This window comes from Podarcis cretensis, assembly GCF_951804945.1.
Source record: "Podarcis cretensis genome assembly, chromosome: 4".
Taxonomy (NCBI): domain Eukaryota; kingdom Metazoa; phylum Chordata; class Lepidosauria; order Squamata; family Lacertidae; genus Podarcis; species Podarcis cretensis.
The window spans coordinates 75,805,011-75,819,263 of record NC_137173.1 but is presented as its reverse complement, the minus strand read 5'-3'; the positions used below and the strand labels follow the sequence as shown (position 1 = coordinate 75,819,263).

General features: G+C 40.9%; 1 protein-coding gene across 1 annotated transcript in view; it reads right to left on the bottom strand.

Moving 5' to 3' along the window:
- The window catches only part of TMEM131 (transmembrane protein 131), a 73,910-nt gene that overhangs the window by 43,678 nt on the left and 15,979 nt on the right, over positions 1–14,253 (bottom strand). The window contains exons 2-3 of the mRNA XM_079972382.1: positions 11,046–11,107; positions 8,247–8,287 (exon numbers count right to left, since the gene is read on the bottom strand). Of these exons, the coding sequence (XP_079828508.1) occupies positions 8,247–8,287; positions 11,046–11,107 (103 nt within the window). The remainder of the gene's footprint in view (positions 1–8,246; positions 8,288–11,045; positions 11,108–14,253) is intronic.

Sequence of the window (14,253 nt, the reverse complement as noted above, 5' to 3'; positions counted from 1 at the left end):
AGGGAAACTTATAATGCTTGAATTGACTATTCACTGTAAAAAAATTAGAAGTCCTCCAATAAAAAATATTTCCATGTACCTTTATTTTGTTTGAATATAACATTTAAACCACATCACATATGCTTCATGAATTCCTCCCCTTGCCTCACAAAAGTATTTAAGTTCTAACATTTTAAGTTATTCAAAAGGCTTTGGCAACATGCTAAATTAACATGGCATACTCTTCAAAGTTTGCTTACTAAATAAGTCAAACAAGCAAACAAAACCAAATCCTAATCAATTTAGGGCACTAGAAAATCTAACCAAAACCTGACAACACTCATTTTTATCTATCCTGCATTGTGCTCGAAATTTCATAACCAAGCAACAGATAGGGACCAACCCCAAAAGAGCTTTCAAGCAAAATATGTGAGACATGAGCAAGTTAAACTGTCTTCAGCTTTAAGTGTGAAAACTTGCTATTGCAAACCTGGAGCAATAAAGCGTACTAATAACTTTGAATAAAATAAAAACATGCAGTACATTCCTCCCACTTTGGAAGTGGAAGATTAAGTTTTGATCAATGCTAACAGCATAACCACATTCCAACCATAATATACTTAAGAACCTACGCAACAAAAAACACAACACAAGGTCACAAACAAGCTCAACAGAATTATGCAACCCCTGAATTGGGAGGCACAAGGACATCATGGTAGCTTTCAGATTTATTCAACTTAAGGTTAGAATTCTTAAGACATTTTCAGGCTCTGCTAGAAAACACTCAAAGTAGTTTATGCTGCAAACCCTTCTTGAAAATTTCTAGACCCTTTCCATTTCAAAACTATAATTCATCATAGGCAACTGGAAGCAGCAACGATATAAAAATACAAAATAACTGAGAGTAATTCTTCTCATCAGAAGCAGCTGAGGTTAACTTTTTGTCCTTAAATGGCAAACTCCTGCTGGTGCCCAAGTAAATGATCACACCTTCACTGATAAAATATTCACTCTTTTCCTGTTTCTGCTCTGCACAGAGAAGGATGTAGAGGTGTGTGGGTGTGGGTGTGTATTCAAGTTTAGAAACTAAGATTACATTATTGACATTTAAGGTTTAAAATGAACAGAGTCTTGCTTAGTTACCAAAGAACTTCTATACTGCTTGTGTCTAGTCCTATCGGGCTGTTCATAATCATAATAAAAAATATTTACCAATATCTGAATTGCCTTTTCCATCATGATCTAAGCTATGGGGAGTTTCAAAGAAGTCTAGTACAGAAACAACAATCTTATTACACCACAGGAGAGACTGCAGGCTGACTAGCAGATGCCCTAAGCTGTACAAATACTTTACTTTATTGTTAAATTTATTCTAGTAATTGTACTATTGTTTGGAGCTTAGTGGCTAATATGCAACTGGAACAACAAGTGGACCCTTTGATATTTGTTAGAAAAAAAGAAATATGATGAGAGAATCTCACATAGCAGATAGTAGTTTTCTGCCTCACTTTCCATTTTTCAAGGTTTATGTCTATGAGTGTCTGCAACTTAGGCAAAGGCACAGTGTGTCTAGATCACGTACTTTAACTACAAACTTAAAAATCCACTCTTAACGAGCAGACATAGCACAGGTAATAACATTTGGCTCAAACAGAAAAGGCCTATAAGCAGAAGTTTATGCAAGGTGCCGTCTTGTCCCAGACCTGCATATCATATCAGTAACATGCTGTAACTACTTGCAACACACACAAATACTGCTTAATTACTGCACGTAGATTACTGGGAATTTTTACCCCCAAAATCAAATTATTACCACCTCCAGTCTTTAAGAAAATTATAGACTATTATAGGAGCAACTGTGTGCGTGAGGGGAGAGGAACTGCATTCCTTGTGCTGAACAAGTCTTTTAAAGCCATGTTAAGTGCAAACTTATGGAAGTCCCCACCTAGCACTGACTCAGCATGTGCCTGCAGCACTCAAAGGTGTATTCAAGCACCTTCAGTCATAACTTTTGTTTACCTGGCCTATTAACAACGAACAGATACTTCTATGAATGAATGCTTCATTAAAGGTACAGTCAGCCTTCCCACCCTGAGCAAGGTTATCTAAGATCTGAACCTGGGAACTCTTCTACCCGAAGAGAGGATCATACCCTAGTCTAGGAGTGGAGAACTTTGTTTTTCCCCCTGAGGGCCAAATCCCCTTGGACACTACATGCCTGCACTGGAGAGGTTGCTGTGGAAGGGACAGGTTACTCTTACCAGAGGTCTGAACTGATTGCTTACAGAGGGGTCCCCTCTCTCCTCTCACCATTCCATGCATCTGACGATGGCTGCAGGTTGTGCATCTCTTCTCTACACTATCCAGCCAATGTAGAAACCCAGGCAACTTTATACCAAATCAGATCATTGGCTCATTTAGCTCAGTATTGCCTACTATACTGACTGGAACACCTATCCGGGGTTATGTATGTATGTATGTATGTATGTATGGGACGCAGGTGGCGCTGTGGGTTAAACCACAGAGCCTAGGACTTGCCGATCAGAAGGTCGGCGGTTCGAATCCCAGCGGCGGGGTGAGCTCCTGTTGCTCGGTCCCTGCTGCTGCCAACCTAGCAGTTTGAAAGCACGTCAAAGTGCAAGTAGATAAATAGGTACCACTCCGTCGGGAAGGTAATCAGCATTTCCGTGCGCTGCTCTGGTTCGCCAAAAGTGGCTTAGTCATGCTGGTCACATGACCCAGAAGCTGTACGCCGGCTCCCTCGGCCAATAAAGCAAGATGAGCTCAGCAACCCCAGAGTCAGTCACGACTGGACCTAATGGTCAGGGGTCCCTTTACCTTTATGTATGTATGTATGTATGTATGTATGTATGAAAATATATATGGGGCAAGACAAGTAAATTGATCACAAGCTGTTAAGGGCTTTGAATACTGATAATAAAACTTGGAACTTGGCCCTGTAACAAACTGGCAGCCAATGCAGGTATTTGAGCAATAATCATACTGCAGCATTCTGTACTAACTGCAGTTTCAGGACCAAGTGCCAGGAAAGCCCCACACTGCAGTAATCCAGCCTTTAAATTACCAGTTTCTGGACTACTGTGATCAAGCTATCAGGTCCAGTTGTTGTACTAGCTGAAATAATAAAAAGTGCTCCAGGAAGACTTGCAGACTGCATACCTGTTCTTTAAGAGGGAGTGCAGCTCTGTCCAGGGCAAGCAGCTGGCCAATTTTTCAGATATGAGAACTACTTGCCCACAGAGCCTCTGTCTTGCCAGGATTCAAGCTCAGCTTAATTTCCTGCATCCAGGCCATGTTCCAGAATTTGCATGATATTTCTTGATTCAGATGTTATGGAGAAACAGCTCTGAATCTTGTCAGCATACCAATGGCACCTTGGCCAAATATCCTAATCATGGTTCCCAATTACTGCATATGAATGTTAAAAACATTGGGAATAAAACACGCCTGTGGTATTTCATAGCATAACTATCAGGGGGTTGAAAACCACACTCCCATTGCTGCTTCTTGGGATCTGTTATTTACTGACTGACTATACACTACAGTATATCTCACTAAAACAGGGCCCAGCATACTGGGGATCAACATAGCTGAACATGCATCTCCCAAATTGATTGTAGCTTTGTGATGACCAATTATAATTAGCAAATAAATTGGACTGTCTAACACAGTAGTGGAGAATCTCTGGCAGCCAGGTTTTCCATTTGGTCTGTGAGGCAGTTTTGGCCAACCGATGCCCACCTACATACACCTGATGTCAGATATGAGGCAGGTAAAATCACAGCTGGGCCAAAAAGTAATTTGAAGTCTCTGAAAATCAGCTGGTTGTCTGTTCTTACAGGGAGCCCTGAGTGGCACTTCATAGTACTATCTTTTTTAAAAAATTTTTTTTGATTTTTTTGTAATACACAAAGAAAAAAAAAAGGGGGGGGGGGGACCCAGTACATCTATACCATACAAAACCAAATAGACTTAATACAAACCGACTCAAAGACACAAATGACTTTCTATCTACTCCTTAATTCAGATACACAAACTTGTTGCTGATACAAACTATTATCATAATTTAAGTGCATCTTAATTTATCTTAGGTCTCACATCATTCTTAAAGCTACTACTGAAGTTAATCAAATGCTGCAACAGAGTTTAAAAAGGTAAAGGTAAAGGTACCCCTGCCCGTACGGGCCAGTCTTGACAGACTCTGGGGTTGTGCGCCCATCTCACTTAAGAGGCCAGGGGCCAGCGCTGTCCGGAGACACTTCCGGGTCACGTGGCCAGCGTGACATCGCTGCTCTGGCCAGAGCCAGAGCCGCACACGGAAACGCCGTTTACCTTCCCGCTGGTAAGCGGTCCCTATTTATCTACTTGCACCCGGAGGTGCTTTCGAACTGCTAGGTTGGCAGGCGCTGGGACCGAGCAGCGGGAGCACACCCCGCCGCAGGGATTCGAACCGCCGACCTTTCGATCGGCAAGCCCTAGGCGCTGAGGCTTTAACCCACAGCGCCACCTGCGTCTTTGCAACAGAGTTTAAGCTACTGTAATTATTTTTCAAATATATTTTGAAGCCTTCCCATTTAGATACAAATACCTGTTTTGGTTTGTTCTTTATTTTTTCAGACAAACTGTCTAGTTCCGCATATTCAATCAATCTTTGAATCCATTTCAAAGTACTACCAGGTGATTGTTGGGGCTTCCAAATGCCAAAAATTGCAAGGGTCATAAATGGGTCACCCAATACCATTGTGACGTCCAATGACTGAGAGGTGATTGGCCATGCCCATTTGTCAGACTTGGCCACGCAGAGTAGGGGAGATAAAGTTCTGCCTCACTGGTCACATCCATTTCCCCACCCTTGGCCTAATGAGTGACAGAAGGGATGAGGATTCCCCTCAATTAGACCTTTCATCATATCTGAGATAGTGGGTTCCTTACAACTCACAGTAGGCCTGGCCTTAGGGAAGCAGGAAGACAACAGCTGTGGTAATTGTTTATGATACTACTGATGACGCAAATTTATCTCAACTCATCCATTATATATATTTTTAGGCACTGCAACTGTAAATTTATCATGCTATTTATTCCTGGACCTGTAATTAACTTTTCTCCTGATGTTTCCAAAGACTCTTTGGGATACCAAGGCAGTGGCATCCCAAATGTACAAACAGTAACTTCACAGGCAATTCTATATATGCCCACTCAAAACTATGCCTCATTAAGTACAATTGGACTTATACCTAGGTGAGTATAGGTTTGTCGTCTTAGGCTCTTAAAATATTGAATACCTTTAGATCAAGTACTCCATAGTGCCATTCCTTGCATTTTTAGTAACAATTACCGGTACTTCACAACAATTTGCATAGATTCAATGACCTGACAGTACTTCCTCTTTTATTGTTTAGCAAATATTCAACAGAAGTAACTGAAAATTTACTATTCTTAAAATAACATTTGATGCAAATGGAGAGGTTAAGATATCAAGTTAAGTGACTGAATGCTTCTGGTTTCTGTTTGGTTTTTGGAAATTAGTGTTCATATGTCTTCTTGTAAATTTAAATCTGGCATTTCAAAAGTAGAGTAGAAAGTGAGTGTAGCAGCTAAGCTAACATTTATATACCTATGTAAAAGCCAAATGAATGTTCAAATGCATTTGCTAGCTGTTTCCTCTGGTGCCTTTAAATGACCTGACAGTTTCATCAGGCTACTTCAAGCTTAGACAAAACAGCTGAAATGTTTTACAAATTTCCACTTTAATTTGAAGGATTCCAGCATGCTATGCATGCTCTCAGTGCCTAAAACAAAGATATCTATATACCCATAAATAAGGTAAAAAAAACAACTACAATCTTGCAACTGCAATCTTCCAACTACAATAGGAACATTTTTTTTTAATTCCATGCTTTGTGTCTTTGACTCTTCAACTCCTTATTGTAGTTTTTAAGACTTTTTTATATATAGCAAATGGTCCTTAAGTTAACTAAATAAATAATAAGTACAGGAAGACTACTTGAAAGTAGCTTTACAACTACTGTAGACGCGCTAGTGATTAGCTAGCAAAAAATACATGTGAGACGCAGACAGGAATTTCCAGTGCTAAGGAGAGAAGCATATATGAATTTCACCCAAAGAGAAAAGCATATATGAATTTCATCTCTGTTACTCTGCACACCTCTCCTCCAACAGCCTTTCAGTCATGAATTATCACTCTCCTGGGCATTATGATGCCATAGCTAATTGTTACTATCGTCTGGAACACACCAAAACTAGTGTCCATATAGCTGGTTGTATCACTTGCAACACACCAAAGCTGAAAACCACAGGCTTTTTCTAATATGAACTGATAGGAAGGAAAGTTTGGATATTGTGAATCATGTCATTTCATTGGACTAAATACTACTGAGGTCATTACCTTCCTAACATACAATTTTAAGCCTTTACAAATGGCAAAATGGCAACACCATTGCTAAGCTAGTGTGTGATCCAGCTGCACCAACTGACAAGTGGCTCTTAATTGGGCACAGTGACATTTACATAACAAGCAGCTGTACTCAACACACATTACCCTTTTTAAAGAAAGATATGTAAATGGTTTTATTGTAATGTAGTGCTCTGTCTCTTTTTAGAACTGAACTGTCAGATAAGCAGCTTTTGTCTAACCCCTGTCTAGGTCCACTGAGGGATGCCCCCTTTCCCTATTGGCTGTTTTAGCTTTTTAAAGAAAACGGGAGACTTAGGGGAGTTAAACAAGAAAAAAAGATTTTATTTTACAACAAAATTGGTAAAACAAAAGATGTGTCAGGAGACAGTAACTGTTTCTTGAAAGAATTCTATCATCTGTCTGTCTGTCTATAAACTTTGCTGGATGTTACACGCTTCTCAGCAAGATGGTAAATGCACAGCATATATTCAGTTCCTTAAGTTAAGCTAACCTCAGAGATGTTACAGTTTATACTCCCGATTGAAGTGCAGAATGTTTGAGGACCGAACATTCACAGGGAAATCAAAATGCTTGTTTACAAAGCTATTGTACTACTAACTTTACTGTATGCTTAAACAAGGACCAATTATAAATCTCCAACTCAAAATATTCCATCAAGAGTGTCTCCGAAAAAATTTACACATCACTTGGGAGACAGGCGAACTAATGCCAGTGTACTGGAAGAAGCAAAGTTCACCAGTGTCGAAGCAATGATTCTTCAACATCAACTTCGTTGGATTGGTCATGTTGTTTGGATGCCTGATTATTATCTTCTAAAGCAACTACTCTATTCCCAACTTAAGAGTGGAAAGCGAAATACCGGTGGACAACAAAAGAGGTTTAAAGAGTGATCTCCAGCTCAGCACTGTGCAAGCTACACCACTCTGGTAGAATTTCACCACACTGCACCAACAGACTCTGGTCTACCTGAGCTGTCCATTACACCCACATTTTACAGACATCCTGTCAAATAAAATGGCATCTACAAGGAGAAGCACAGTTCCAAATAACCCTCCACCATCAAGTGAATATCCTTGTACTTTCTGCCTTGCTCATGGGAGAGATGCCACCTCTGTTTTCTTCATTTTCCATGGAGGAAAGAAATGATTTCTCTCTCTTCCCTACAGGACTTTTGCAGAAGACAGAAGCAGTTAACATATCTTCCACAAGAGCCCAACTCTAGCCCAATTGCAAACATCCCCCCTTTCCAAAGTTTTCGGCATGATTCTGGACTTGTAGAAGGGAGAAATCCATGATAACCCCCCCCACCCACCCACACAATATGGTTATCCAGAAATTGTGGCTAACTGGGCTGGAGAGATTTTAAATGATAGAAACCTATGTAATTATTTGATATTCCCATGACTGTCAGTATACCTTCATGGCTTTCAAGATTACCAAGGCCAGTTCATATGATCACATGAGGAGGTAGTTAAATGTCTTTAATATAAGACTTGACAACCTTGCCTGTACCAACAAGGCACCATGTTCAGGAGATGAGAAAAGTATCATCAATAGCTACTCTGTAAATGCCATTTCATACAAACGATCACGTATCAATGTATACATATACTGACAATTGTGATTATCCTCTGAGCACTGAATTAAAAGGTGGAATAGCAATCCTCTAAATAAATAAAATAATTTCATTGGATTAAGCAAACAAAGTTAATAGTTTGGTTCACCGAAACAGTCAAACATTTTCAAATTATAAGATAATTTTAAGCATTGTTTGGAATTAAAGGAAAAAATGGACTGTAGAAAATCTTACCTTTTCTGCTGATATGAACTGAGGCCAACTGTTGTTTCAGTCTGAAAAGAAAAGAATATCAAATTTCAGCAACAAAGTATGTTCCTTGAAAATTTATTGATAACAATCAGAATACACAGTAGCTTGCGTAAATCTCAAATCCAACTCTTTAAGAGTGCAATCCTAACTGTGTTTCTCTTCAGAAATAAGTCCTATTGAATTCAATGGAGCTTACTCTCATGTAACTGGAGGTAGGACTGCAGCCCAAAATATCAGCTTCCAATTATTCAAAACCTCTTAGCTCTTGTCAAGGACTCTAATAAAGAAGCACTACTGCCCAGTTTATCATATGATAATTTACAGAACAATTCTATGCATCTTTACTCAGATGCAGTGTTTTTTTCTGGGGGGATGCAGGGATACACATACCGCTAAACATTTTGTGATCTTTGTACTTTTTACTGTATTTATTTTCCCCGACTTAAACTATAAAATGGTGATTTTCTTGAGTCAAAATGAGAGTACCCCTAAACATTTTTAGGGGGAAAAAAGCACTGCTCAGATGTACTATAGAAGTAAGGAGGTTCAATAAAACTTACTCCCAAGTGCGTTACCACTAATGTCAGGCCATTGGCCCATTCAAATTTTCCACTTCAAATAACAAGCTGAACCACCTACTTGAGAATTATTTCCTAAGTATAGTAGCATAACTTTTAAGAGACAAGCTAATGTGTGTTTGATTAATTTAATCTTTTATCCCTCATTGTGTCTCAGCTGCCCTGCATAGATATGTACACACAGGTCCCACTTTCCAAACATGATGCACTTCCAAGAAATCATTTGTTAGGTGACAGACTTCCATTATTTTGTATGGGAGCATTTCTACTCCATTATTTGTCTGATTTCCCTCCGTTTTCTGCCTGAAACTGCTGCAGCCAACTAGCAACCATGCCTTGAAGGATGGTCAGGGGTGCCGCAGGCAACACTAGCCTTTGTCCCTCTTTCCTTCCTTCCCTTCTCTGATGCCCTCTCGCATCTCTGCCTCCCAAAGGCTTGTGTGGCTGTTTGTTGCAGCAGTCCTGGCTAAAAGCTCCCCAAGCGAATGGTACCTCTGGCGCTGGCCAGGGGCTGCTGGTTACCAAGAGCTGAGGCGGCCTTGGAGTAGGCAAGCAAGTGGATGAGGGAGCCAAGCCAGACAGACAGTCCACCAGCCTTTGCTGTTGGGAATGGACAGACAAAATGGGAGGCCAGGCACGCAGGTACCATGCTGGCCTTTTTTGTGCTTGCTGTGTGCAATACCAGCCTGGGAGCTGAGTGTCCAACACTGAAGAGGAGCCTTTCCACCTTGCAGGCCCAGAGGCTACCAGGGCTGCCTCCTAAGGTGAGTAATGTGTTGCCATCATATTCACCTTTGGTCAGTCTACTAAGGCTGGGGGCATCCTCTTCCCAGGCCCCTGTGGGGTGGCATGAGGAGGCACCTCTCTTTGGGGCAAGGGGGCAGCTCAGAGACCAGGGACTGTGGCAGTGGATGCTCGGAGGGCTCCCAAGGTGAGGGGAGGTGAATGGGCTGAGGGAACACTCCACAAGGGAGGGTGGTTGAAAAGGGGTGATGGGTTGGTGGCTCTGCAGGCAAGGGGTGGCATAACAGCTTCTGAGGCTTGAAGCCCATTTCCCCACAGGGGAACCGGAGAAAGAGTGTAGCTGGTCAAGGAAGCTGTGGGCTCAAAAAGGTTGAAAACCTCTGCATTAAGTTATAGGTAAAGGTAAAGGTACCCCTGCCCGTACGGGCCAGTCTTGACAGACTCTGGGGTTGTGCGCCCATCTCACTTAAGAGGCCAGGGGCCAGCGCTGTCCGGAGACACTTCCGGGTCACGTGGCCAGCGTGACATCGCTGCTCTGGCGAGCCAGAGCCGCACACGGAAACGCCGTTTACCTTCCCGCTGGTAAGCGGTCCCTATTTATCTACTTGCACCCGGAGGTGCTTTCGAACTGCTAGGTTGGCAGGCGCTGGGACCGAGCAGCGGGAGCGCACCCCGCCGCAGGGATTCGAACCGCTGACCTTTCGATCGGCAAGTCCTAGGCGCTGAGGCTTTAACCCACAGCGCCACCTGCGTCCCGCATTAAGTTATAGAAGGGTTTAAATTTAATCGCAGAACAGGGAACCATTTCTGTGAACAGTGCGCAAACCGTAAGCTGTGCTATGGGTCACACCAATGTTTTTGTTCTTCTCACTATCATATACACAAAGCCCCACCCAACCTCTATAAAACCACCCTGAGACCTCTGGGTATAGGACGGTATATAAGTTCAACAAATAAATAAGAAATAAGAAATATATGAACACCAGTTTATGCTGCTATCTGTAGGCAACTCTAATGAGGTGCTTATGAGAATTTGAAGGTACTGGAATCATAAAGATGACGCTATATGCTATACTATTTCACCAGGATCATCCACTCAAGTTCATATAAAAGATACTGAACTCATGTTTGTATGTATGTGTATATCTGTCTATCTATCGATCTATCTTCCACCCAACTCATAGGACTGAATCTGCTTAAGATTGCAGCCTCAGCTTTCAAGTAAATAATCTTGTTTAGCAACATTACACAATTGGATTCAGCCCAAAATAATTGAACACTGGAAATTTGCAAGGGGCCAGATAGAAAAGATGAGTGAGTCAAGTTAGACTTGAAGTTCCAGCCATCAATTTTATTTCTTCATTAAGAGACTTCAAGAGAACACAGAAGACTAAAGAAATTTCACTACACACAACAGCAATACAGGACAGACCCATTTATTTTAATAAAAAATATTTACCTGTAATAAGCCTCCTTCATCAAAGCGTAGAACTTCTATTATGCTATCTGACTGGATGAAAGCTGTAAAGCAAGAGAAATACAAATTAAAACTTCATTCTGATCAAGTAATGCTGTCCATCTGGAGATAGCTGTGATGTGGTCCTCCAGTTCCCCACCCCCTAAACATTTAAAATAAAAACAGCTTAAAGTTTGTCAATAGCATAAAAGCCCTGCCAAGTCAAGGTTTCCATCTAGTCTTGCATCTTATTTCCAACAGTTGCTAGTCAGATGCTACCAATAAAGCCTGCTAAGCAGGATTCTCCTTGCTGTGAGTCCCTACATTTGCTATTTAGATGGTCCCCAAAACATAGGTGCTTTATTTTGTTATCATGGCTAATATTGCTGTTCATATGCAGTTTCATGTGAGACTGCACTAAATTTTTTTAAAAGGCATCTATACAGTGAGCATTCTTTGGGTTTGGTCAGTCAACCAGCTACAAATCCACCTAACAGTTATCTCATCCAGTCTACATTCTACCAGCTTATCCACAATAATACCATTGGGGTTTTTGGTTGAAAGCCTTACTAAAATCAAGATACATTACATCCACAATATTCCCCTGATCCACATCTGGCATGACTTGTTTTTGAGAATCCCCTGCTAATCACAGCGTCCTATCCTAAGTGCTCATAGGCCGACTGTTTAACTTAGCTGTTCTAGGAACTTTCCTAGCATCAATGTCAAGCTCACTTGTTGGTAGTTATCTGGGTGTTCTGCCTCCCCTGTTTTGAAGAGGGGACAACATGTGCACACCTGCAATCCGCAGGGACCTCACCTGTTCTCCAATAATTATCAGATATTATAGACTGATGCTCGGAGATTACACTTGCAAGTTCCTTTAGTATGCTAGTATACCCTTCTCTGAGTATTTCTGACAATGGAAATTCACCCAGTAGTTCCTTAAGCTTTTTGAAATCAGCCTTCTTAAAGTCCAGATTGCATGTCCAACTACACAGCCTCCCCTTGCTTGTGTATAATGAAACTAAAGAGGACATTATCACTTCCTACCAAGGTTTCCTGTACTTTCACTTTGTCAATCAGTTCCTCCATGTTGGTGAGGACCAAGTTGAGATGACCCCCTTGTTGCTTCCTCGGCCTTCTGGGAATGTGGGAAAGTGAAGCAATTGAGGAATTTGTTGAACCTTACATTATTAGCAGAGTATGAGTTCCAAAAGATATTGGGGTAGTTGAAGTATTCCATGATTACTATTATCTCTCTTTTTGAATGTTTGGTGATCTGCTCTATGAAGGCATCATCCAAGTCCTCAGTCTGGCTTGGAGATCTATAGCAGACACAGTAAGACCACTGTTGTTTCCCTCTCCTACAATTTTTACCCATATACTCTGATTATAAATCCAAATCCTTTGGCTTCATTATACATCCAAACCTAACTAGGCTCACTAACTTTGGGGCCAACAAACCAGGATTTCAAAGCATGCCCAAAGTTGTTTTGTGAATCTTGGCTTGCATTAAATATGGTTTGACATTATGTCCAAAGCTCAGTATTCTACTTTAATTCTATTTCTGTATTACTCTACCTTGTCTTACTACAGTAATGAGAGGAAAAAGCAGCTAAAAAACAAAAATGCTTAACATTCACTGGCACTTTCACAGACCTTTTCCTCCTTCCTCCTTCTGTTTAGCAATAGACTTCTTTCCCCAACCACTTCCTTGCTAGTAAGCTCTACACCCCAAAATTTAAATTTGCACAGGGATCTATTATGAGAGCTATATGTTAGACACAATGAGAACTATATGTTAGACACAAACCTTTGCTCTTAGAACATTACATCAAAGTTCAACCAACATAAATGCAGTTTGGCCTGAAAGCCTCCCCTGACCACCATCACACATTTAATTCCTACTATACTGTTTCTGCAACAATCCATCCACCCTTTTTATATCTAAAAATCAAAGTTACTGCTAACACCATTACTTCTTCTTGCTCAGAAGTAAAGTTTTTGTATTAATAGAAAGTCTCTCTCTCGTGATTTTTTTTTATAGGGTTACGAGTTCACAAAAAAGGCTAACAACACTTCTCATGGAATGTGCCTAGAAATGGAGGAAGAAAGGGATGCTTTAGGACTGTTTTTTGCTCATATGTCTTGGGAAGAGAAGAATGTTTTGAAGCCAGACAAAAGTAGAAGAATTGACATTTCAGTGGTGTCTTGCTGGTCTTTGGGCAATGAAAAAGACTTTGGTATTTATACTAGCTGGGTGTTCAGAGGCACAACAAATCAACATAAGGCAAAACAGATTACAGTGGTGTACAGTGGTGCCCCGCAAGACGAACGCCTCGCAAGACGGAAAACCCGCTAGACGAAAGGGTTTTCCGTTTTGGAGGCGCTTCGCAAAACGAATTTCCCTATGGGCTTGCTTCGCAAGACGAAAATGTCTTGCAAGTTCCTGCGGGGTTTTTTTCCTCCCCCCCCCCTTTTTCTAAGCCGCTAAGCCGCTTATCAGCTGATCCGCTGATAAGCCGATTAACAGCTGATCGCTAAAAGCCGCTAAACCGCTAATAGCGCTAATCCGCTAAACTGTCAATGGGCTTGCTTCGCAAGACGAAAAAACCGCTATACGAAGAGCCTCACGGAACGGATTAATTTCGTCTTGCGAGGCACCACTGTACATGCTATACGAATATATGAGAGTTGAATCCTTGCTTGTTAAACAATGCATGGTTAAAAGAAGTATACAGTGCCTACTGGCCTATCCCTATATATGTATATGTGCCTTGACATTAAAAATGTCAACAAATCAGGACTTGCCTTTATAGATGACATGTTGCTTGCTTATTCTTCTATAATTTTAACTTTAATAATACCTTCTACCAACTGAGACATAAACTAGGAGGAAAGGCCTGTGATTTTTTGGCTCCCCATCCCACATATTTTTATTTTATTTTAATGATGTTACATTGCCTACCTTCTAATCTTCCAAGAAAGGTGACAATTTTAATGGCAGCAAACATTATTAAAGACAGCAAATTCACATCTGAGTAAAAAATATTTAGGTAACTGACTGGTATTAGTTAATTCTAGGATGTTATACTCCCGTATCTATTTGACTTGACTCTGCAGATGCATCAAAAAGTGGACCAAAATGCAAATAATTTATGCAGCTTATCTGTGATTTCTTTATCAGTATTTCTCCCACAGCAATGTT